This window comes from Drosophila erecta, unplaced genomic scaffold, assembly GCF_003286155.1.
Source record: "Drosophila erecta strain 14021-0224.00,06,07 unplaced genomic scaffold, DereRS2 tig00000055-arrow-pilon, whole genome shotgun sequence".
In the NCBI taxonomy this organism is placed as follows: domain Eukaryota; kingdom Metazoa; phylum Arthropoda; class Insecta; order Diptera; family Drosophilidae; genus Drosophila; species Drosophila erecta.
The window spans coordinates 1,262,927-1,284,773 of NW_020825200.1; the positions used below are offsets into that span (position 1 = coordinate 1,262,927).

At 49.9% G+C, this 21,847-nt stretch overlaps 6 protein-coding genes across 6 annotated transcripts; 4 read left to right on the top strand and 2 right to left on the bottom strand.

Moving 5' to 3' along the window:
* The first annotated feature begins 223 nt into the window (after positions 1-223).
* Positions 224-3,383, top strand: LOC6540964 (TBC1 domain family member 23). The gene is made up of 3 exons (XM_001968211.3): positions 224-452; positions 800-2,162; positions 2,242-3,383. Exons 1-3 carry the CDS (start codon positions 436-438, stop codon positions 2,929-2,931), a joined length of 2,070 nt encoding a protein of 689 aa, XP_001968247.1. The 5' UTR covers positions 224-435; the 3' UTR covers positions 2,932-3,383.
* A 32-nt stretch (positions 3,384-3,415) lies between these two features.
* On the bottom strand, positions 3,416-4,957 carry LOC6541001. Its single transcript, XM_001968212.1, has one exon. It carries the CDS (start codon positions 4,955-4,957, stop codon positions 3,416-3,418), a length of 1,542 nt encoding a protein of 513 aa, XP_001968248.1.
* A 777-nt stretch (positions 4,958-5,734) lies between these two features.
* On the top strand, positions 5,735-12,040 carry LOC6541533. The gene is made up of 6 exons (XM_026978383.1): positions 5,735-5,827; positions 5,888-5,912; positions 9,464-9,919; positions 9,976-10,237; positions 10,327-10,607; positions 10,675-12,040. Exons 1-6 carry the CDS (start codon positions 5,735-5,737, stop codon positions 10,797-10,799), a joined length of 1,242 nt encoding a protein of 413 aa, XP_026834184.1. The 3' UTR covers positions 10,800-12,040.
* A 1,975-nt stretch (positions 12,041-14,015) lies between these two features.
* On the top strand, positions 14,016-18,468 carry LOC6543188 (sialin). Its single transcript, XM_001968214.3, has 4 exons — positions 14,016-14,499; positions 16,481-17,500; positions 17,567-17,853; positions 17,921-18,468. Exons 1-4 carry the CDS (start codon positions 14,460-14,462, stop codon positions 18,101-18,103), a joined length of 1,530 nt encoding a protein of 509 aa, XP_001968250.1. The 5' UTR covers positions 14,016-14,459; the 3' UTR covers positions 18,104-18,468.
* Positions 18,469-18,899: 431 nt separating this feature from the next.
* Positions 18,900-20,578, top strand: LOC6542999 (5-methylcytosine rRNA methyltransferase NSUN4). The gene has a single exon (XM_001968215.3). It carries the CDS (start codon positions 18,967-18,969, stop codon positions 20,476-20,478), a length of 1,512 nt encoding a protein of 503 aa, XP_001968251.1. The 5' UTR covers positions 18,900-18,966; the 3' UTR covers positions 20,479-20,578.
* On the bottom strand, positions 20,569-21,838 carry LOC6542510 (general transcription factor IIH subunit 3). Its single transcript, XM_001968216.3, has 5 exons — positions 21,738-21,838; positions 21,500-21,680; positions 21,252-21,447; positions 20,770-21,188; positions 20,569-20,706 (listed from the first exon to the last, which is right to left on the bottom strand). Exons 1-5 carry the CDS (start codon positions 21,766-21,768, stop codon positions 20,634-20,636), a joined length of 900 nt encoding a protein of 299 aa, XP_001968252.1. The 5' UTR covers positions 21,769-21,838; the 3' UTR covers positions 20,569-20,633.
* Between the last annotated feature and the right edge of the window lie 9 nt (positions 21,839-21,847).

Below are 21,847 nucleotides of genomic sequence, written 5' to 3' on the forward strand. Positions count from 1 at the left end.
TCTTAAATTGTTCTTAATGTTAATTTAACTTAATTTTGTTTATAAATATGTTCTAATCTATTTTACCTTGCTGATGGGTAGCATTTATTATAACTTTGTAATCATTTTGAACAATTTATTACAAATATCTTAAAACATTTGTATTGTAAGTTTGTATCACACATATTAATTATAATAGAATATCACCAAAGTAGGCACGTGCACACTGCCATCTCTAACGTTCGCCGTGGCAACCGTAAGCACCTCCCATCGCTATAAACGTAACCATCATAACGTAACCAAAATTCGATCAAAATAAATTCGGAATATCACAAAAATCATTATTCGCACCTGAAACGGAGAGAAAATGCACCAGCCTGGCCTTCTGCAGCTGAATAGAGTGCATTAGGGCAGCATTTCGAATCGGAAACGTAGGAACTAGCCCACAGCGAAGCCATGGAGGAGAATATGTGGTAAATAATAAACATTGGGTTGGGGCTACGTCAACAACTAAGATTAGTCAGAGAATCTAGACCTTCAGCTCCAGCATCTCATTTGCAGAATGAGTTATGGGGCCTGTTTTCCATCTGCAGCCATCGCCTTCGCTTTTCTCGAACAGACCACCATTTGGTTCGGTGATTGAGTCAGCAGCTATGTGCTGGGTTAGCGGGACGCGGGGCACCTGGGGGTGTGGGTGTGGGTGCTCCCGCCTTATCAGCAGCTGGTTATTTAGACACGTTGACGTCCCCTTCACCCGTTAGCATGAGAAAAACAAGCAAGACAAGCAACTGATTGCTAAACATCCATCTCTTGTATGCAGGATCATTGAGCTGGAGTCGGCACTGCTGGACGACTGCAATGTCAACGACATCTACGGCATATGCCAGGGCAAGGCTCTGCCGGAGGCACTGCGTCCGGACGTCTGGCAAGTGTGCCTGGATGTGCGCCACAAATCGGATCAAATGTCGCTCTTCAACGAGATCTACGACCTGCCCTTCCAGAGCCAACTGCGCGAGGATTGCCAGAGGCACGTCGATCGCATGGGCAACGATGAGGAGGACAAGGTCTCGGTGGTATCCGACCTCGAGTCCATCATCACCTTCTACTGCAAGAACAGAAACCTTCAGTATGAACCGGACAACGGATGGATTGAACTGCTGCTCCCGCTGTTCGCCCTGAAGCTGAATCGCTCCGACACATTCAACCTGTTCGAGTCCATACGGGATACCTACATACCCAAGGGTTGCCGGCCCAAGGGCAATGTCTTTCATGTCTTCCGATTGCTCTTGCTTTACCACGATCCGGAGCTTTGCACCCTGCTGGACACCAAGAAGATAACGCCCGATTTGTATTCGCTGACCTGGTTCCAGTCGCTATTCGCCTCCTGCAGCAGCCTGTCGGTGATCATTGCCATGTGGGATCTGTACTTCCAGAACGCCGATCCCTTCATGGTCTTCTTCCTGGCGCTAATAATCTTGATCAACGGTAGGGAGCAGATCCTGCAGATGAGAAGCTCGTCCAAGGAGGAGATCATCAAGTTCCTGGGCCTTATGCCGTGCGCTCTGGAGTTCGACGATGTCCCCGACTTTTGCTCCCTGGCCCAATACTATGCGCTCAAGACACCGACCTCCTTTAAGACGGACTATCTGAAGGCGCTGTACGGCAAGCAGAATGATACACCGCGCAGCCAGGAGGAGGCTAACAAGGTATCACAGGCCCTGTGCCTGCCCGTCTCCGTTTACGAGCTGGTAGAGAACTCGGCCATGGAGTTTCCTGTGCCGGATGCAGTGCGTTTCTTTCTCGTAGACTGCCGCCCGGCCGAGCAATACAATGCCGGCCACCTGTCCACGGCATTCCACCTGGACTGCAACCTCATGCTCCAGGAACCTGTCGCCTTTGCCACCGCCGTCCAGGGCCTCCTGACAGCCCAGCGGCAGGCAATCGAGGCCAACTCGAACGCCGGCGGCGAGCATCTGTGCTTTATGGGCAGCGGTCGCGTCGAGGAGGACCAGTACACACACATGGTGGTGGCCTCATTCCTGCAGAAGAACACCCACTACGTGTCGCTGCTGACCGGTGGCTACGCCTCCATCCACGACTACTTCGGCGATCACATGGCTGATTGCCTGGAGGATCACAATGTGCGCAAGTGCCTCGTCTGCCAGCAGTACAACGTTCAGCAGGTAAGACCAGATAACACTTTCAACTTTCGACTCTGAATCGAATTCATTTACTTATGATTTCTCCATTCCGCTCCCGCAGACAAAATCAGCGCCGCTTAAGACTTCGACGCCATCCTCTACAGACCTTTTCAGCAAGTTCTCCGCCGCCATGAAGTCAAAGTCTGCTGAGGTCAAGGGCAAACTACTGGACATCATCGTGAATCCCAGTGCAAACGGCGGAGCCTCGGCAAGCGGCTCAAATGGTGTGCAATCGGCGCCGGTACAAGAACGCCATGTTAGTGCGAAGGAGCGGAACGGCAAGCGCTACCGCAACGTGGCACCTGTTTTCAGCATCGACGACGAGAACGAGGATGCCTTCGATGGGGCGGGGGAACGCGATGACCCACCGCTGACCGGCGACGGCAAGGAGATCGTGAATCTGAACCAGTACTTCAAGACGGCGGACATAACCAACGCCTTCAAGTGCCAGGAGGTGCACATGAGCGGCTACATGTACGACAGTCACTTGATCATCACGCCCGGGCAGCTGGTGGTGCTGCGGGAACTGGGACGCGGCCAGGCGCAGATAATGGTGCGTCGCCCACTGGCCAGCATCGTGAAGATCACGGCCAAGAAGCGACACCGCGACCTGATCACGTTCAAGTACGGATTTCCAGATGGCGACGGCCTGCTCATAACGGACATGGACCGCTTCCTCATCCCAAATGCGGCCGAGGTTACGGCATTGATATCGAAGCTCATCATGAAGGTGCTGGACAACGCCAAGTAAAATAAACCGGACAACCTCCACATGCTTTTCTTGTTTCCCCTTACCCACATCAAGCTTTATTTCATGCACAGCCGCACATTGACGGCCACTGATGAAAAGGCAGAGGCACAAAGTGCAATGCGCCGCTGCAGGCGCTGTAATTAGTTTGTAATTGGCATTGTTTTCCTTGTATTAGCTGAAATATTGTAGATCTTATTGTAAACGCAGGCCTGGCTACAACTGTAACATAGTGCACTCGGTGCAGAGACCGGATTTGAAGAAAATAGAGGATCGTAGTCCCAGATCACATCCCCAGCATGCCACGCCCTTGGCCCAGATTTTCTAAATTTCTAAGTGCGAAGAAAGAACTCTTACCGAAGCCTTGAGACTTACAACGTGTACATGAAGAGAGTAACTAATATTTATTGCAATCAAACCAAACAAATAAAACTGTATTATGATCGAGACAACAAGTTGTTACAGTCGCTTCGCCTCTTCGGTGTGCCTACACTTCCTGTTTTTCCAGCAGGGGAAGATTGCAGGTTGTGGTGCCATTCTGTGAACCCTGGAGGCCATTGACTTCGTTGACTGGCTGTTGGGCCTGTTTTCTCCGATGAGTGCGATATAACCAGGTAGCCGAAACGAGAAGGGCGATCAGCAATATGACTGGGCACACAGCGAAGACCACCATTGGATAATCTCCGACTGCTTCCAGTTTTTTCTGATTCAACTCCAGCTGGCCCACAATCGCCAGTAGTCGATTAAACGATTCCATGGTCACTAATTCCCGGGAGGATTTGGCGGTCATCTGCAGCGAAGCATAACCTTTTCTCGAAGGAATTCTCTTCTGGGTTTCTCCTTGGAGGGTGACAGTTGGACTGCGCACCACACAGTCGCTTTGAATGCTCAGGATTCCACTGCCGTTTATTCTGAGCTCCTGTCTCTCGCCAGAGCATACTCCTGTTAAGGTTAGCTCCTTGGTAAGGGCCACCATCCAGGAGTTCGGTGCCACCATGGGTGTCCACAGACTCTTCTCCGCCACTGGACGGAAGGTGCAGGCTCCGGAAGACTGGTTCCGTATGGCCGCCAGGGAGCAGGCACAACTGTCATCCCCAGTTCGGTAGGTAATGTAGACGATGCAGACGAACCTCTCTTCGCTCAACTCGATGCAGTCGTCCAAGTTCTGAAGTGGGAAATACCTGTCCAGGTGATCGTTGACACCCAGATAGGGCGTTTCCGTGTCCACCAGTTGGATTTCGTCATTATTCAACCGTGGAATGGGTGTCAATCGGTAGATATTAAAAATCTCCGCATCGATCAAGGGCACTGTGATTAGGAACACCACGTGGTTGCCCCACTGCACCGGAACTACGGAGGCGAGGAGGTAGATATCCCGGATTGAGAATTTCTCGAGGGACAGCCGTCCACTCCGTGAAATCATTGCTTGCAGCTGATTGATTGAAAGGACAAGAGGACTAAGTTTCCGCTGGTGGGCGGAGAATAGGGCTTCAGTTATGGCATTCTGGGAACTTTTTAGTATGCTGCCCAGAAGGTATAGATAATGCTTATTCTGGTCTACGACTTGAAAGTCAATATCGAGTTCCTGAAGACCTGCGTTTATAACGTTAATGGAGCTGTCAATGCAGGAGGATGAGTTCCCAATCTTGCTAGCCACGTTCTCTTCCTCTAAAGAAAGTCGTCCGACCTTAAAGTCCAGCTGGTTATTCGTGTCAAGAATACTATCCGCAAACTCTGTTATATCCTGAATATCCGGACAAAGATGCATGTTCCTTTCGCAGATATCGACAAGAGACTTGTATAACTTTTTGAATAATTTTACGGCCGGATAAAGCGACTCCAAGTTGAAGCTGGCACAGAATTTCCAGTCTCTAGTTGCTAGGAATGCCTGACCGGTGTGCTCCACGAAGGTGCCCAGGCTGTTGTTGAATCCCCTCATCGCCATTGGACCTCCGATCTCGTCCCGATCAACTGGAGTTCCATGGGCGAGCGCCATCAGTACCAGCAACACCACACTTTTCGCTTTCATCTTTCGCTTGTAAAGCTGCTTGTAGCCCAAGGTTCCGCGCTCTACTGAAAGTACGTTCCTGAGAGCTAAGGTGGGAAAGGTGGAGCACATATGTTTAATTGCTGATGGGGCAAAACGATCGGATTAATATGCACAATATCCATATTGCAACTTTTTGCAAGTCCAGCACCGAGAAAAGTGCATTAGCCTGGGTTTCAGACTGCATTGTTTACAACAAACTATTATGTCGGACTGATTTTGGCAGTTGGGTGTTAAAAAGGAAATATAAACTTAATAAGTGTATAGCAATTTACATAACAAGCAGTGTCATAGCGGCATAGCCATCACCACAGAGGCCCACCGATGCGACCAGGCAGTAACGCAGCTCTGTGCAGATCCGACGCAGGCGCACTGGAGGATTGGCTCGCTGCCGCGCCAGGGAACTACGTAAGCAGGCTCCTCCGAGCCTCGCAGTCTTTATCAATGAGAGTGACGTAGGTTGTGTGCAGACCGGATAGGGATTCGGTCGGCGGGCGGAGGTGGGTGGCACTTGAATGTGGTCTGCAAGCCAACGGCCGACGGCACGGAATCGGGGCAGTACGTTAAAAACTGTTGCACTGCGTCGCTGGGACGTCAGTTCATTCAGAACAGTCGAAGTGCGCAGACCACTGGGAGCCAAAGAACACCGGGAGAAACCAGGCCAGGAGTCGAAGTCGACCTCCCACCTCCAGCCAGATCCGATTCCGTATCCTATTTGGGACACCACCAGGTGCAAGTGAAGTGCCGCTCGCCGTCGACATGCCACGCATCTCGTTGCCCGGCAGCAGTCTGCTGCTACTCCTGGCACTGATCCTGTGCCTCAGTCCTTCAATCCGGGCGGTGCCCGCCTCCGTGCTCGCCCAGGACACGGAGCTCTCCACCAGCGCCAGCCATAAGCTCCACCAGCAGCAGCAGCAGCAGCAACAGCCGGCCGCAGGTGAGTGCCAAAGTTCAGTCCAGGTGGAGCAGCAGCTCCGCCCACGCCCACCCTTAATGCCAAAGGTCACTGGGAAAATGCGAGTTTTTGAAAAATGCCCGGCCCGAGGCGCAACCTGCTCGTCGTCTGCGTGGGTGGGCTGCTGGCTTCTGGGGTCGGGCATCCGCTCGAGTGGATCCGCTCCATCTTGGAGCTCATCTCATTTAGCATTTTCCATTTTCCATTTCCCATTTCCCGCTCGTCGTTCGCTGTTCGCTGTTTCTGCCAGGAAATTGCGTAGGTGTTTTACGCCAGGACGACAGCTGTCGTCCTTTTGAATGCCCCGCTTCTAGAGCGATTTACAAATTTCCATCCTGCGGTTGTTTTTCTTGCACTGGCTAGTGAATCATTACTGTGCCTGCACTGCGCGAAGCGATTCTTACTTAATTGTTTGCCTTCTTGGAGCAAGTGGCTAGCTGGACCCACTCTAGAATGAAAACAGCCAAATAAAATGAGTGGTACGAGTAAAAAATAAACTCCTGTAATTTTCACACAAGCCCTAAAAAAGTCAGCTGCATAAATAATCTACAAAAAGTAATGTTGCCTGCTTTTCGTTAGCTTGAAAGAAGATTTCGTTGCTGCGGAAATGCTCATCTAACATATGCTAGTCAGAATACAGTGCCCCGATTTCTCCCAGTGCAATTACATCGTTCATACATGTAGCGCAGAGCTCACCCACACAGGCACATGGGAACCTACAGCGCAGTTAAACATCGCGTAGGCGTTCGCCACACAAAATGGCTGCCAGCCTCCTTTGTGCGAGTGTGTTAGTGAGTGCGTGTGTGTGTGTGTGTGTGTGTGTGTGTGGGTGGGGGGGCCCTCCATGCTGTTAAAGTGTGCGTACGTGCGCGCGATTTCATTTCTATTTTTAGAAAGCGAGTTAGGCGAAAGTTTTCAGCCCCTTCTGCTGCTGCTGCTCCTTCTGCTCGCCTGGCGCCGTTCGCCTAGCATCGCCTTTCACCACATCTTGGGAGAAAGTGGCGCCCAACTCCGCCCAATCGCCGCCCACTGCCACCGCAGCACTGAGCCCTTAAGTAGGCAGCCAGCTCAAGCTGTTAAGCCTTTCCGATGCCGAGTAGAATATGCGTTCGTGTGTGCAACACGTTCGTTGGCCCAAACCGCAGAGCATAGGGCCAAAAGCAGCGGCGCTTGGTCAGATGTCAGTCGCCAAAAGCCAACGGCAGCCACATCAAAATGTAAAAGGCAGCTTCCCAGAAAGGGGGAAGCCATTGGGGTGGACAGCTTCTACCGGCTTCAAAAGGTAGCCAGTTAAAATGTAGGAAAGTCGGTTAAAAGCGGACATACTTTCAGACAGTTGCACAGCTATGGTCTGATTTCTATAAGATAAATTACTAAATATAATTTGGGCGTGAAGCAAATCTCTAGGGATTCAAACACACGACTTCAGTCTTCCGAGTTCTTAAGGAGCTTTATGGAGAGCTATTTCATAGCTACTTGCAGGCACTTCCCACTTCCTGGAAAGCACTAACAGATTTCGCCCCACCACAGTGCGCCCTAAATAGATTTATCAAGCCCCAATGTGGGCGGAATCGTGTTTACAGAGCCACATATGGCAGCTTAATGAGCAGGGCAAACAGGCTGTTGCCTGCGAGTGTCCAGCTGTCGGCACTCCTGGCACTCTTCAAAATGCAAAGTGAAAACAGGGTCCACCCCAGCGATTAATCCACGCAGCGCAGTCAAGTGGGCGCATTAAATATTTATAAAAGCAGTGGCTGTACTCGTGGGGGCATCCCGGTTGGCACTGCACCCCACTCCAATCCCATCCAATCCCATCCAATCCCATCCCGAAGCCACAGGCTCCCAGCGCATTTCCATGCGCTGGACAAATTTGTCCATATGCCGTGGCTATTAAGTTATTTCTGTGCGGGGCTGAGAGAAACGCCCAAGGACTTGGCCGTGGCGTTAATTGTGCCCATGTTCATGTTCATGTTCTTGTTCATGTCGCGCTGTCTGTGGTGGCTCGACTTTTCCAACAGCTGCTATCCACCCACCACCCCCTAATCTCTGCGCATGTGTGTGTGTGCGGGGAGCAAACAACTTGTTGATACTTTTGCAGTTCAGTGAACAGCCTGGAAGCGGAGGCAGGAGACCGAGGACGACGTCAGCCAACGTCAGAGCTGCCAGCTTTTCACTTATTTATTTATTCAAGTACCCGGCCAGCAGCGCCCCATTGCCATGCAACCACCGAACCACCGAACCACCCAACCACCCAGGGTGATGGACATCCGAGAGCAGGACATTTGCCACACATAAACATATTTGAGGCACGGGCGTGGGCGGCGTGGAGGCGAAACACGAGCATTGTGGGCATTAAATGACTGCGAGTACTGGGAAGCGTTTAGCCAGCGGGTTTCAGGAATTGTCCACTGGCCAAGGACTCTGGGGAACTCTCGCGAACTGGGTTACGCGTAATCCATAAAGTGTGTCGCCTTCAAGAACGTGGAATTTTAAGAGCTCGACTAGAATTTCGCTGTTTCCCGGAAGGAACTCAATATATTAGTCATCACATTGAAAATAAGCGTATCAAAATAGCTTTCAAGGGTATCTAAATGCGGGGCTTCTGTTAAATACGTCATGAGCTACTTTTCAGTTTCGATTCAGGTGGCTAAAAGTATGCAGCAGATACAAAATGTTGGCTAGTGCTTTGAATTTCCAAAATATATTCCAGGTATCTGCAGAGTAACTTTATCCAAACCGCTAGTCATTTTATGGATCCATTTCCAGATAGGCGTATACTTTACCACCTGCCCTTTCGATTGGCACAATCCCATAACACATTAATCACTGGGTCGTATAAATCATGGCTTTCGGGTATCTGCTCCACTCCACTGCACTACATATGCGATATCTCACTGCCCATAATGATAGAGATAGGGAAATCGAGAGATATGCCGCATCCAAATCCGCTGCAGGGGAGTTTAACGAGTTTGTTGTCACGATCGGAGTTGGAGTAGCCGGCCATGAGGAGGGCTCGTGTCAGGTGCTAACTGCATCCTAATGGGCGGCGGCCAGCGCTCGATTATGGCCATCAAGCGATCCGAGATATTAAAACCCGGCCAATTAGCAGGCCAACTGTTGCGCAAAGAACCCCATTTTGGATTGGATGGGATTGGATGGCAGTGGGGCGGCAATACGATTAGGACTAATAAGGTCAGAGCTCGGGGGATAAACTATACTCGCACATAAAGCCGGCTGTCAGGGCGCTAAAAGCAATTAGCCCAGACCGAGAAATATGCTCGGGCGTATAAAACAATTATGGTGCTCGTTCTGCGGACGGCGGCTAATTGGTTTTGCGGTCACTTCTCGGCTGCGGCCACCGGCATGCGAATTTATTGAATCAGCCCCCGGGCAAATGGGAAAATGGGCAGTGGGAAATGGGAATGGAAAATTCGAGTGGCCCAGAATGGCAGCGGGCCGTGGAAAATTTCAATTTCAATTTCAATTTGCGTTACTCACTCCCGATGCCCTGCGCTCCTTATTCCGCCGCACAGCGAAACGCTCCGAGGAGGCGAGTGCCGTGCCCACGGCGGACAAGAAGTCGAGTCCGGAAATTGTGCCCGCTTCCTTCAGCAACGCTCCGTCGGCCCGGAACAACCCCGTTCCGGTCTCCAGCCAGCAGCAGCAACAGCAGCAGCAGCAACAGGCGCCGTCCGGAGTCTACGCCCTGCCCTCCAACGAGGAGATCCTGGCCGCCGTGGCGGCCGCCGCCCAGAACAGCCAGCAGCAGCTGCAGGAGGAGCCCTCCGCGCTGGAGGAGGCGGTGGCCAGCTCCACGATGCGCAAGCGGGGCATCAACTACGAGTACAACCCGTACTCGGTGGCCTCCAGCGACTACGGCAGCGACGTGCCCAGTGGCGTCTGGTCCGACGACTACGAGGCCGCCGTGCCCGTCAGCTACGGCGAGCGGGATCTCCAGGAGATCGACGACTACGTGCCTGAGCGCAGAGGTGCGTCACATCCTTTACCACCGAGTAATACTAACTATTTGAAACTGAATTCGCAGTGGGTGGCTCCAGTGCGCGCAACAAGGCCTACGACAATCTGCAGAACCTCCTGAATGCCGAGGCCTACCTGGAGAGCATTCCGCTCTCCGTGCCGCTGACCTATGCCAACCGGAACTACAACCTGGATGACCGCAGCAAGCGCGGCGTCTACTACGACGTGGCCACTCCCGGCGGCAATGGCGCCAGCAGCCTGGGCAGCGCAAGTGGCTACAATGGCGAGGGCATGAGCCTCAGCAAATACCGACGATTTAACGACATGCGGTGAGTAAAGGCAACGCGGCGTATGCGTAATATTGTATACATCCAACCTTATTGCTTATCCTTAACCTGGCTCTCTGCTGCAATCCCAGACTGAAACGCGACACCCAGCTGAACCCCGCCGACATGCTGGCCCTGGTCGCCCTGGTGGAGGCCGGAGAACGGGCGCGCAAGGAGAGCGATGTGGAGAGCGCCGGACCAGTGCCCATGATCGCCTCCGATGACCTGGACTACGTGCCCGCTGGCAGCTGGTTCGATGTGCCCGTGCAGGCGGATTACTACGGCGCCGGAGTGCCGCTGGACAGCCAGAACCAGGCGATGCCCAAGTACGAGTACGTGCCGCGGCAGCACAAGTACAGCGGAGTCAACAGCCGTAAGTTGGGATTGGGCGGGAACCGGGATGGCTGGTAGTGTGCTAACACGATCGATTATCTTCCCAGGATTCGGCTCCTCCAAGCAGCGCTACATGGTGGCCAAGAAGAAGCGCTCGGTGAGCCAGAGCCAGTTCATGAACGAGCCGGTGGCCGACCGCGGATCCAGCTATAATGGCGAGAAGTACTTCTAAGGATACCGCGCGCAGATAGTCTAGTTGTACTTAACGATAGCCACAGGCCCACGAAGAGTATTTCTCGTTTTTTTGAGCATTCAACATATGAGCATAATCCAAGAAACCAAAAACAAAACAAAAAATCCAAATTTCAATTTGTAATTCAATTATGGTAATGAGCTAGTGTCAAGGTCAACTCGTGTGCAATTTTTGTGTAGAACTTCAATTTTAAACCAACTAACGAGAATTAAACTATTGTCGACACTAAAGTGGTGCGTCAGGAACATAATCAATCAGTGCTTAGGATTTTGTCCCGCGGAATCCGCACCGAACTAAACCGAATCTATATCTACGCCACCTAATCCCTGTAAGAAATCGGTGTCTATGGCAACTAATGTACAACTGAAGTACAACTACTGGAATCCAGCGGAACCGCAACTATCCGTATCTACTTGTGTAATACTTATCGAACTAGAGGCTTCCCGACTAGTACAAAATCGAGAGGAGAACGTCAAATATGAACATATATATATATATCAATCTTAATCGAGCTCAGAAGCTGCAAGGCTCCTCTAACCGCTTTAATTTAATCCAAGCTGAAGATAAAGCCAACGCCAAGCAAAATATTTTTGATGTTGTTTGAAGCCATCACATTCGAACTACACTTTTTATAAACCCGCGCCGACTTGGGGACAAACGATCTGACAATTGATGAGAATTTTAATCGTATATAGCGAATATCCGCAGCTAATATGTTGGTAAAATATATATAACTATACGTATACAATATGCTAAACAATTTGTCGAAATTAAAAAATGGCTCAGGGCATAAATATTTGAAATATTCTATGCCGACGTAGGAGGAGGCGTATCTCTAATTTGAACGAAATTGTCTGACTGTTTTTGGTAATAATCAAATATACATACATATGTACTATGAATATGGTAAAATAAATTATATTATACAGAGGTACACTCGACGACGAGTACTTGAAATGCATAAATAGCGAATATGTGTGTGTGTATACAATACAGAATCCAATACAATCCAGAATACATATATACACCAATATAATGAACACTCAAGTAACTTGAATATTATATACTTTCCTCACTCCTTTGGGTCTCTGAATATTTGGCCTTTGATTTACGCCTTAAGTTCTTTGCGCGAGCTTAGTTTGAAGATACATTTATTTACAAGCAACTGATTTACGATTAAATAAAACACGTCTTTGGTTTGAAAACCAACCGAAATGGGATGAATGGGCAGTTTGGAGTTTGCAGTTTGGAGTTGGGAGTTGGGAGGCGTCAGTCCATTGACCCGGAAACCAATTGGCCATTCCCAATGCCAGAAATTTCAATCAAATTGGGCGGCTAGAGCACTTTCCCACCCATATCGAATCAAAGAAATGTGTCAATTCAAAGCTTACAGCCATCGCCATCAGTTACAATTAGGGGAATTTGTGTTTTCAGCTGCGCAGTAGCCGCCACTCAATGAAAAAGTCATAAAAATCATTTTCCACTTCTACGTTTGGTTGCCAACCAAACGAATCGAAGACGAAAGTTTGGAAGGAAAGTTAAGTAATGGGAAATTGGGAGGCAATTCAATGAAGACCAATTAACAACTAGACTTCTGGGTTCTCTCAAACGAAGTGTGTGCCAAAAATTAAATAAAAACCAATTGGCCTTCGCACACGCGTTGACATCCATCGCAATTCGGATGGGTTTCATCATCGGAACGCGCCGTATTTTGTGGTTCTCCAATGTTCCGTGCGAGTCCCCATTAAAGTGCGGCATGTCCGCAAAAAACTGGAAAACTAGAAAACTAGAAGGCCGTGAAGCCTCCATTGTGGCCACTGCGAATGGGAAACAAAGCTCTGGTCCGGACGCCAGATGAGTCCAACTTTGTGCAAACAGCGCTCCAAATGGCCATAAACAATGGAACCGCCATAAACACCTAGCAAATAAACAAAACAGGGCAGTTACGTAGCTGGGGTGCAGATACCCAAATGCGTTTGACACGAGCGCTCTGCTTTTTATTTATTTAAGAGCGAATCTATGGGATTCACTATCACAATGACTGCGGCATGCCCTTCCACCAACTTGCACTAAATGCAAGATTGTACTTTATGCAAGTTATAGCATCAACCAAATCAAACTTAGTTGGAAAGTGTTTCACTGGTATAGCAGATTGTATGCCCAATTGTTACCATATGGCGGGCCAAACTAAATAGGCACGAAAAGCGGCATTAATATGTATGGAGTGTGTGCAAGCGATGGCCAGCGATTGCAGGAGCATTGGAGCCTGAAGATTGGGGCGCTTGAATGGCAAGTGGAGGGACATTTGCATATCTCATCAGCAAATGACCAGAAAGGAAAACATGCTGGCCAACGGGGCGAGCAGCAGCCTTAATAAATGCGCTTAAAGTTAATTTCCCTATGAATACAACCAGAGTTAACTACTCACGACTCTTCCCCAATGGGAAGCACTTGTTCTAGCGATGCCCCCACGGGCAGCACGATTTCGCACCTCTTATCATGAGATTAATCTGCTGCAGAGGCCTTAAGATTGGCGTTAATTAGCCAGCCAAATAGGAAATTCACTTCGATTCATGGAAACTATACTAAGAACTATTCATAAAAATATAATTGATGCTTTTGATGGGGCTATCTTCATGGGCCATTGGGTCTGGAGCGTCTCCCAAATTTATACTAATTTCATGCACGCGTTTTGCATGCTTAATAACCGCTTTATATACGGCTGGATTTTGCCCACCTGTGGAAGAATTATATCTGGGCGGTTTTGTTTTTCTGTTGAGTAAGGCCGTCAGATTATACAATGCATTCAAATCAATTGCAGGTAGAAAGTAGCTTTACTTCCAAAGAACTTCATGGCGGGATTGTTATTAATACATTTATAAATTCAAAGCAAATAGCTCCAAAAGCTGATCAGCATTTAATTAAAATTCGGACGACATGGCGCATAAATAAGCCGTTTGAATGGTTATTTCCCCTTCATTCGGCAGTCTTTCGAAATGGGCTCAAACACGGCTGTGGACCATTGGTATGCGGCATGCTGGCCAAGTTAAATGCGTGGGCTCATTCGAAAAAGCCAACTTCCCAGGACAGCAACCCAGCGGCGACTCGAACCCAGGCTATCTAATGGCAACCATGCAATTGAATGTGCGGCACATGAAATTGAACGACGGGTGTGGCGCGTTCTGAATGCGGCAGTGGAGTTTGGGGTCTGGGAGGGGGAATATCGTCATCGGGTTTCGGTATGACAAACCGTTTCCGAACCCCCAATACACGAAGTCCCAAAGATACGCGCCAAACGACAGGCAGGCCAAGTTGCTCGGCGGCTCGGCGGCGGAGAACAAGATCCCAAAACTCGGGACCCACCACCACAAGTACTTGGTCGGAAGCCCAGAAACACAGATACACACGCACACCGCCTCGAAACGAGAATTTCGTTTTTTGGGGACGACGCACAAAATCAAAGAGTATTCCAGCTAGCCGCTTCAGTTGGTGAGCAACTTTCGAGGCAATCGCACGTGGACTTCGATTCGGTACGGTTCGGTTCGGTTTCGAGGCCTGAGAATATATCTCAATCTGTTTAAAGAACATATTAGCATTCGCCAGCGGCAGTAAGGCCTGTATATCCCCGGAAGCCCCAAGATGACGGACGAAGTGCCCGCCAAAGGCAGCATACTGGGCAGTAAGTTGTGGCTTGGAAAGCCGAACCATCTGTTTCGAGATTGCACCAGTGGAGTGCAGCGTGCATCATGCGGCGCTGGTGCAGCTGTGCAACAAGTGGGTGGGCTGCAGCCTCTCTGGGCCAAGACACTGGTAAAAGATACAAATTTGACCTCCAAAGGTCGTTCGTGTGCGTGAGTTCCAGAAATCTTCCTTGTTCCCACCGCGTTTCTGTGTGTCTGTGTGTGTGTGTGCCACATCCTTTATGTTTTTAGGTTGCTGTGGCTTTTTTTAGATTGCCGCCCACGCCACTCGGCATATTTGATTTGTTTTTGGCGTTTTTATGCCCGTGTAGTAATGTCCGGACAAGGTCAAATGGAAGTCATAGATATAAACAATATTGGCAGTCGAATATATAGCCAATTTGTATGCGTATCCCAAACAAACGCGACATTCTTGAAATTCGTCTACCTATCCCAACAAAAGCGAAAGTTCGCCAAGCTTTTGAATGGGGTAAATAATAGTGTTTACTTTAAGCAATGAACGCGAAAATCTTATGCGGCGTTTGAAAATAAGTTTCACTTTAAAAGTTGATCTTATTCCCAAAGCTCCAATCTAAAGTTAGAAAAAGTACACAATTCCACGAAGTTAACTATTTACAAACTACATGTTTTCACTGTAGAATGTTATATTGCATCATACTTGTGAAATATTGTACATATGATATTTGATGAGTTATTTATTGTGCTTCTGAAAATAATATTGTATGATAAACCCAGAATCTCTTAGGAGTCATACACATTTAAAATGTGGTTCTAACATGTGTTTTTCCAACCAATATTTCACAGAATTGAAATCATTTATGGGAGCATTGTTTGGACCGATCTTATTTTAGCGCTCTATAGATTATTCCAAGCACTTGAGCTTTACCTCCACGCACCACCTAATCAAACAGTCAAATGGGTCTGGAAGTCTGGGGGAACTTATGCAGCATTTGACTATAAACAAATAAAGATTAAGAAAGCCTAGAAGAGAAAGTGCCAACGAAGACAGGATACTCTCACAGAACTAACTCAATCAGGAGGTATATTTCTTTAGAAACCCCAGCCTTTCTTCTACCAGCCAGCTCGTCGGCTAATGAAATGCATAAATTAATTTAAAATCTCGAAACGAAAGGGTATAGCTTAAGACATTGAGGGAGAATTTCCCCAGTATCGATGGCACAATTAGCAGATATAACTAATCGAGTTGTCGGTTGCTCGAAAGGCCCTGAAAGTGAAATTGAAAACACTGGCGACCAATTTATACCCCTTGTTATCGCAACGCGCACTCATAATTGCTGGACGTGATTGACCCCCCCCCACCGATTCCAAAGGGGGTGGCTTATATCAATGCGCGTGCGGCGGCTCCCTATACTGACCCTACCCAACTGCGGGCAATCAGCGACTGCTCCATGTGGAACTCGTGGGTCACCAGGTGATGGGGGTCTGACCAGCCAGTTGGTGTCATGCCCCTATAAATACCTTTATGGGGCAGGATTACCACCACTGTCTTCAGATGTGTGCCCTTCCGTCCTTTTAATGCATAAACAACAGCGAACGCGAGTGTCGCGACTATTACATACCCGTTACTCAAATGGTACGGACAGGCGGACGGACGGACATGGTCAGTTTGACTCAGCTAGTGGTGCTGATCAAGCGAAACTGCTTCCTTCTACCCGTCAGATACTTTTCAGCTAAGCCGGTATACCCTTTAACACTGCAGGTAACGGGTATAACCAATTTCTTAACTTGCCAAATGGTGTCATTTGGCGTTCCATGTCATTGCTAATGGAAACTAGTCGAGCAGGAATTAAATTGGACGATATGAATATCATCGGCATTAATCAAATTGACTTGTCAAGCAAACCAACCGAATGACTTTGCATTGCACTATCCATCGACCAAAATGTCCGCATCAAGTAGCAAAAAAGATTTAAAAGGAACTCACCATCTATTTTCCAGAACTCGTGCCCGCCCGCTATGTGCTGGCCCTCCTGGGGTCCATCGGCATGGCCATTGTCTACGGCCTGAAGGTGAATCTCAGCGTGGCCATGGTGGCCATGTTGAACCACACAGCCATTAAGGCCCACGGAGGCGGAGGTGGACATGGCAGCGTTACCCTCTCGAACGCCTCCCAAGTGTCCCTGGTGGAGGAGTGCAGCCCGCCGGGCGGAGCCTCCAATGTGACGGCTAAGGTGGAGGGCGGACCCTTCGAATGGAGCGAGCCCCTGCAGGGAACCCTGCTGAGCTGCTACTTCTGGGGCTACTTGGTCTCGCAGATTCCGCTGGCCCACGTCGCCGAGAACTTCTCCGCCAAGTGGGTGATGCTCTTCTCGGTGGCCATCAACGTGGTGTGCACACTGCTAACTCCCGTGTTTACCAAACTGCATTACGGAGGTCTGATTCTGATGCGAGTGCTCGAGGGCGTCGGCGGCGGAGCCTCCTTCCCGGCCATGCACGTGATGATCGCCTCCTGGGCCCCGCCCAGCGAGCGCATGGTCATGTCCACCATCATCTACGTGGGCACGTCTGCGGGTACGGCTCTTTCCATCCTCCTTGCCGGAGTGTGTTCCGCCCAATGGGAATGGGAGTCGGTGTTCTATGTAATGGGCGCCCTCAGCTGCATCTGGATAGTGCTGTGGGTGATTCTGGTCCAGGACAACCCCAACAAGCAGCGCTTCATCAGCCTGGAGGAGCGGCAAATGATCAACAGCTCGCTGGGCAACGAACAGAAGACGGAGCACCATCCAGCGGTTCCATGGGGCAAGGTGTTCACCTCCGTGCCCTTCTGGGCCATCCTCATCGCCCACACCTGCAGCAACTTCGGCTGGTACATGTTCCTCATCGAGATTCCCTTCTACATGAAGCAGGTGCTCAAGTTCAACGTGGCCAGCAATGCGGCCCTCAGTGCTCTGCCCTACTTCCCCATGATCATCTTCAGCATCTGCCTGGGAAAGCTCCTGGACAGCCTGCAGGCCAAGGGTAAGTCGGTGACGTTATTGAATCTCTTAAAGGTAAATATTATAAGTACTTTCATTGGCTTTCTAGGCAAGATTACCACCACCTTTGCCCGCAAGACGGCCACCTCCATTTGCACCCTGATCCCCGGAGTTTGTCTGCTGGTCCTCTGCTACATCGGCTGCCGTCACTATGAGGCGGTGTCTGTCATGTCCGTGGGAATAGTGGCCATGGGCTCCATGTTCTCCGGCTTCCTGTCCAACCACATCGACATCGCTCCGAACTTCGCCGGCACCCTGGTGGCTCTGACCAACACGGCGGCTACTTTGCCAGGTATTGTTGTGCCCCTCTTCGTGGGATTCGTCACCAAGGGAAATGTAAGCGAACTGGATCTGGTTGTGCTCGCCAATATCTTCAATGGGTTTCTTCGATTCACATTTTCAGCAAAACATTAGCGCCTGGCGCATCATCTTCGGAGTGACCATCGTCCTGTTCGCCCTGGAATTCCTGGTATTCGTCTTCTTGGGCTCCGGCAGCGAGCAGCCGTGGAACAAGGCCGGAACCCCCAAGGATCCCGAGGCCAAGGACGAAAAGACTCCGTTGAAGGAGCTCCCCACTAAGCCCTAAGCCCCAATCTCGCCCCGATTTCTCTGCCTAAATTACTCGACGAACTGCTGCTTATTCATACAACTTTTGGATGTAGCCAGTTCCAAGTGGAATGGTCAATGCTGGACTGTAAATACCAATTACAATTGTACAATGCCCACCCGGAATGGGAAAGCTATGGAAGATAATTTCGAGAAGATTTAAGTTCGGATTGGAGCGCTATTTACATGCGTTCTCTATTTGGGGTGTGCACTGTAGTTTTTAGATCGCTGTAACCAATAGTTAGTAGCCGTATCCATTACGGATGAACACTTTAGCCCGCCTAATGTACTTAACACTCTTGATTTCAAAAGTTTACTACAAATAAAGCGACGTCTTAGTGGATGCATGGCTGGTGTTTAAACAAATTCTGGCGGGGAAGGGAGAATAATGTCGAGGGCTCACCCTCGATTTCGATGGAAATACTGGGTGAATGACCCAATTTCCACTGTTTATTTTTAGCGCTTGCAATAAGCCATTCCACAGAATCTCAGAGCATTTAGTTACAGACACGTAGGTATATAACACACCTAAAAACAGGGGATCTGTTCTGAATTTGCTGGATATATGAACACTGATGAACATGATGTAGGTCAAAGGCGAAAAATGTATGCTCTAGGCGTATCTCATTCTGATTATGTAGAAAAAACTTTACAGAGATTGGGTGACAAGGTGAAGTGATTATTACATATAAGAACCAACATTCCTATCTTTGCTATCGCTTATCACCATTCGAACTTCGATTACCTGAGGCGCCAAAAGACAGTCATCTATCGATAGTCCCGCAGAAACATATGATTTCATGTAATCAGTTCGCCTTTGCCGGTTTCAGCGGATAGCGCAAAATGTTGAAAGTACGGAGCATTTGTTGGCTGTCCAGGAGGTGGAAGAGCGGCGCCAAGAAGCGATGGAATGTGCTGCAGAACAGGAAGAACAACTGCGACCGGGCGCTGGAGAACTTTGATGATTTCTACGGGAGTGTGTACGGCAGCCGGTGGAAGAACATGCGAGCGGCGCTGCTCACGAGGCACAAGTACGTCGCCATGGTCAACAATTTCGGGGACACGGAGCAGACGTGCGGCATGCTGGAGTCAGATGGAGCCATCAACATGAAGTCCCTGATCAACCTGGCACAGGATCGCCTCAAGGACAGCACGGAGACGTTGCCGGAACAGGGCGAATCCCGGCATGAAATCGAGGGCAAGCTGGATGCACTGCTGCGGAAACAGCAGGAACGAGAGGTGGCCTCTATATACCCGAGCTCGCCGGAGGATGGTGCATCCGCGCAACTGCCGCTGGAGCTGAAGTTTGACAACATACAGGAAACGCAGCCGGAGCAGGCGACCAATCCCTTCAAACAGAGCCTGACGAAGGCTTTGGAGGAGGATGTGAAGCTGGACGAACATCGCTTGGTGGATCCCCAGTTCGGCACAGGCGGACTGTACGAATACATGCCTGCCCACAGCATCAAGGGCATGGAGGACTGGGTGGCAGAGTCGGAGCACTACAAGTACTACCAAACCAGCGCCGATTTCCCACTCGCCATTGAGCCGGAGCCTTCCTTTCACTATCCCGAGCATCTAGCACTGTACACATATGAAATGGGCAACTGCTCGGACTTCAAGGGACCCAAGAAGTGCTTAACCGGTGTGCTCTCCCACTTCATGATGGATGGTGCCTCGACTTTGCCGCCTCTTTTCCTGCAGGTGAAGCCTGGCGAGCGTGTGCTCGATGCCTGTGCCTCTCCAGGCGGCAAATCCCTGCTTATGCTGCAGACGCTGCACTTGGATCACCTCGTCTGCAATGACATCCAAGAATCCCGCCTAAATAAGCTGCGCAAAGTGATGCAGGAGTACCTGTTCGACTACAAGGAGCGCTGGGCGGGCAAGCGCCTCATCTTCAGCCAGAGTGACGCCCGCAATCTGGACCAGTATGAGCAGTTCGACAAGATCCTGGTCGACGTGCCCTGCACCACGGATCGCCATGTGCTCAACGAGCAGGACAACAATATCTTCAAGCCGACGCGCGTTAAGGAGCGCCTGCGGATCCCAGAGCTCCAGGCAGGCATCCTGGCCAACTGCTTGCGTCTCCTGCGACCAGGTGGCAGCTTGGTTTACTCCACCTGCTCGCTGTCGCCCATCCAGAACGATGGCGTTGTGCACATGGCCCTACAAAAGGTCTTCACGGAACACGGCATCACAGCCACCATCAAGGATCTGAGTCGGCACACGGCGCTCTTCAGCGATGTCTTCAAGTTCGAGCACCCGAAGGGACTCAAGTACGGACAAATGGTGGTGCCCTACTTGCCGGCCAACTTTGGACCCATGTACTTTAGTAAAATAACCAGAAATGTCTGATTAAATGGTACACTTAACATGGAAGTTGTCTAGAGATTTGTCGGATTAATGAGACTATACACCTGTTGCCCCAATAAATAGAGTTGTAAATTAAAAAGTACCTTTATATTTAACATACTGCTCCCTTTGGTAACCAGTATTTGCTACTGCTGCCATTACATTTGCTTGTCGGTCTTCTTTTTCTTTTTACCCTTAATGGGCAAAGGGCCGGGGTTCTTGAAAATGGTACTGCAAAGAAAGAAAACGTCCGTTAGTACAGATCTCGTTGATTAAACCTTAAATTATACTCACTGGCAAGTGGTGCATATTGGACTGTATTTGCAAAAGACCGACAGGCAAACCGAGCAGACGTAGCCAATGTCGATGAGCTCACGATGGCAGAAGCAGGAGGCGCGGTAGTCCACCTTGGGCGGTGGCGGCAGGACCAGCTTGTGTCGGATGTGCGGGGCGGGCAGGAAGACCCACAAGAGGTACTGGAGCAGGCCGTCCAACTGGGTGACCTTGAGGAACTGCCCGGAGGTAATATCACAGCCTTGCTGGAGCAAACTGAGCGTCTTGTTCAGGGCGCAGGTATCGATCGTGATGCCCAGTTTCTGGGCGGTGAAGAAGACGTTCATGAACGTCATGTACTGGGAGGCGCACTCGTTGCTGCCGGTGAGGACCAGGATGCGGGAGTGCATCTTAACGCCAGGAGCCACATTCCTCTGGAGCTGTACACGAGTATTTTGGGTTAGATTTGTTAGCTTCTAGGTTACTCCTTAAGTTTTCTCTACCCTGGATATGTAGCACAGCGCCATGGACATGCTGCCCGCTAGGAGACTCTCACAAGGAGCACTGAGCCGTGGAGCGTTCATCAGTATGCTGCCCAGCTGCTGTTTCACAGTCTTCTCCACCAGACTAAAGGCCTCGTACTGTCCATCCACTTGGCGCAGCTCCACTTGCCGCCTGGGCAGCGGATACAGGAAGTTTCTGTAATGGATGAGCCATTAGGTGACGGTCATGCGTGGCAGCCTCTACTCACGTTGCATGATGGGAGCAGGACACCACAGCCAGTTTGTTCTGGGCCTTCTGCATCAGGTGTGCATTCCCGAAGGCAATCACCGCCTCCAGGATTTGGGTGAGGTTCTGTGGGTTCTGGCGCACGATGTGCTGCGAGGGGTTAGTGTCCAGCACGATCACCAAGAGGTCGATGCATGATTCGGCTGAAATGTGCGTTCAAAAACCACTGTTTTCTTTCGATTCTAGCTCAAAACAAATACCTTCTTTGCTTGCTGCTTGATCCGCTTCCATTTTCGCCGGCAATGTTATCGCTAGAGATGCGCGCCAATCGATATTCGCGTTAGGGTACCTCCAAGTGCATACGAACCTT

Coding starts and splice junctions, on each gene's coding strand:
- LOC6540964 (XM_001968211.3), top strand. Junction 2,163..2,241: donor AGCAGTACAACGTTCAGCAG/GTAAGACCAGAT, acceptor CCGCTCCCGCAG/ACAAAATCAGCGCCGCTTAA.
- LOC6541001 (XM_001968212.1), bottom strand. CDS start 4,957: ATGAAAGCGAAAAGTGTGGTGTTGCTGGTACTGATGGCGCTCGCCCAT.
- LOC6541533 (XM_026978383.1), top strand. CDS start 5,735: ATGCCACGCATCTCGTTGCCCGGCAGCAGTCTGCTGCTACTCCTGGCA. Junction 5,828..5,887: donor TCCGGGCGGTGCCCGCCTCC/GTGCTCGCCCAG, acceptor CACCAGCAGCAG/CAGCAGCAGCAACAGCCGGC. Junction 10,608..10,674: donor GTACAGCGGAGTCAACAGCC/GTAAGTTGGGAT, acceptor TTATCTTCCCAG/GATTCGGCTCCTCCAAGCAG.
- LOC6543188 (XM_001968214.3), top strand. CDS start 14,460: ATGACGGACGAAGTGCCCGCCAAAGGCAGCATACTGGGCA. Junction 17,501..17,566: donor GGACAGCCTGCAGGCCAAGG/GTAAGTCGGTGA, acceptor TTGGCTTTCTAG/GCAAGATTACCACCACCTTT. Junction 17,854..17,920: donor GATTCGTCACCAAGGGAAAT/GTAAGCGAACTG, acceptor TCACATTTTCAG/CAAAACATTAGCGCCTGGCG.
- LOC6542999 (XM_001968215.3), top strand. CDS start 18,967: ATGTTGAAAGTACGGAGCATTTGTTGGCTGTCCAGGAGGTGGAAGAGC.
- LOC6542510 (XM_001968216.3), bottom strand. CDS start 21,768: ATGGAAGCGGATCAAGCAGCAAGCAAAGAAG. Junction 21,681..21,737: donor TCAAGCAGCAAGCAAAGAAG/GTATTTGTTTTG, acceptor CGCACATTTCAG/CCGAATCATGCATCGACCTC. Junction 21,189..21,251: donor CGCTGTGCTACATATCCAGG/GTAGAGAAAACT, acceptor ACTCGTGTACAG/CTCCAGAGGAATGTGGCTCC.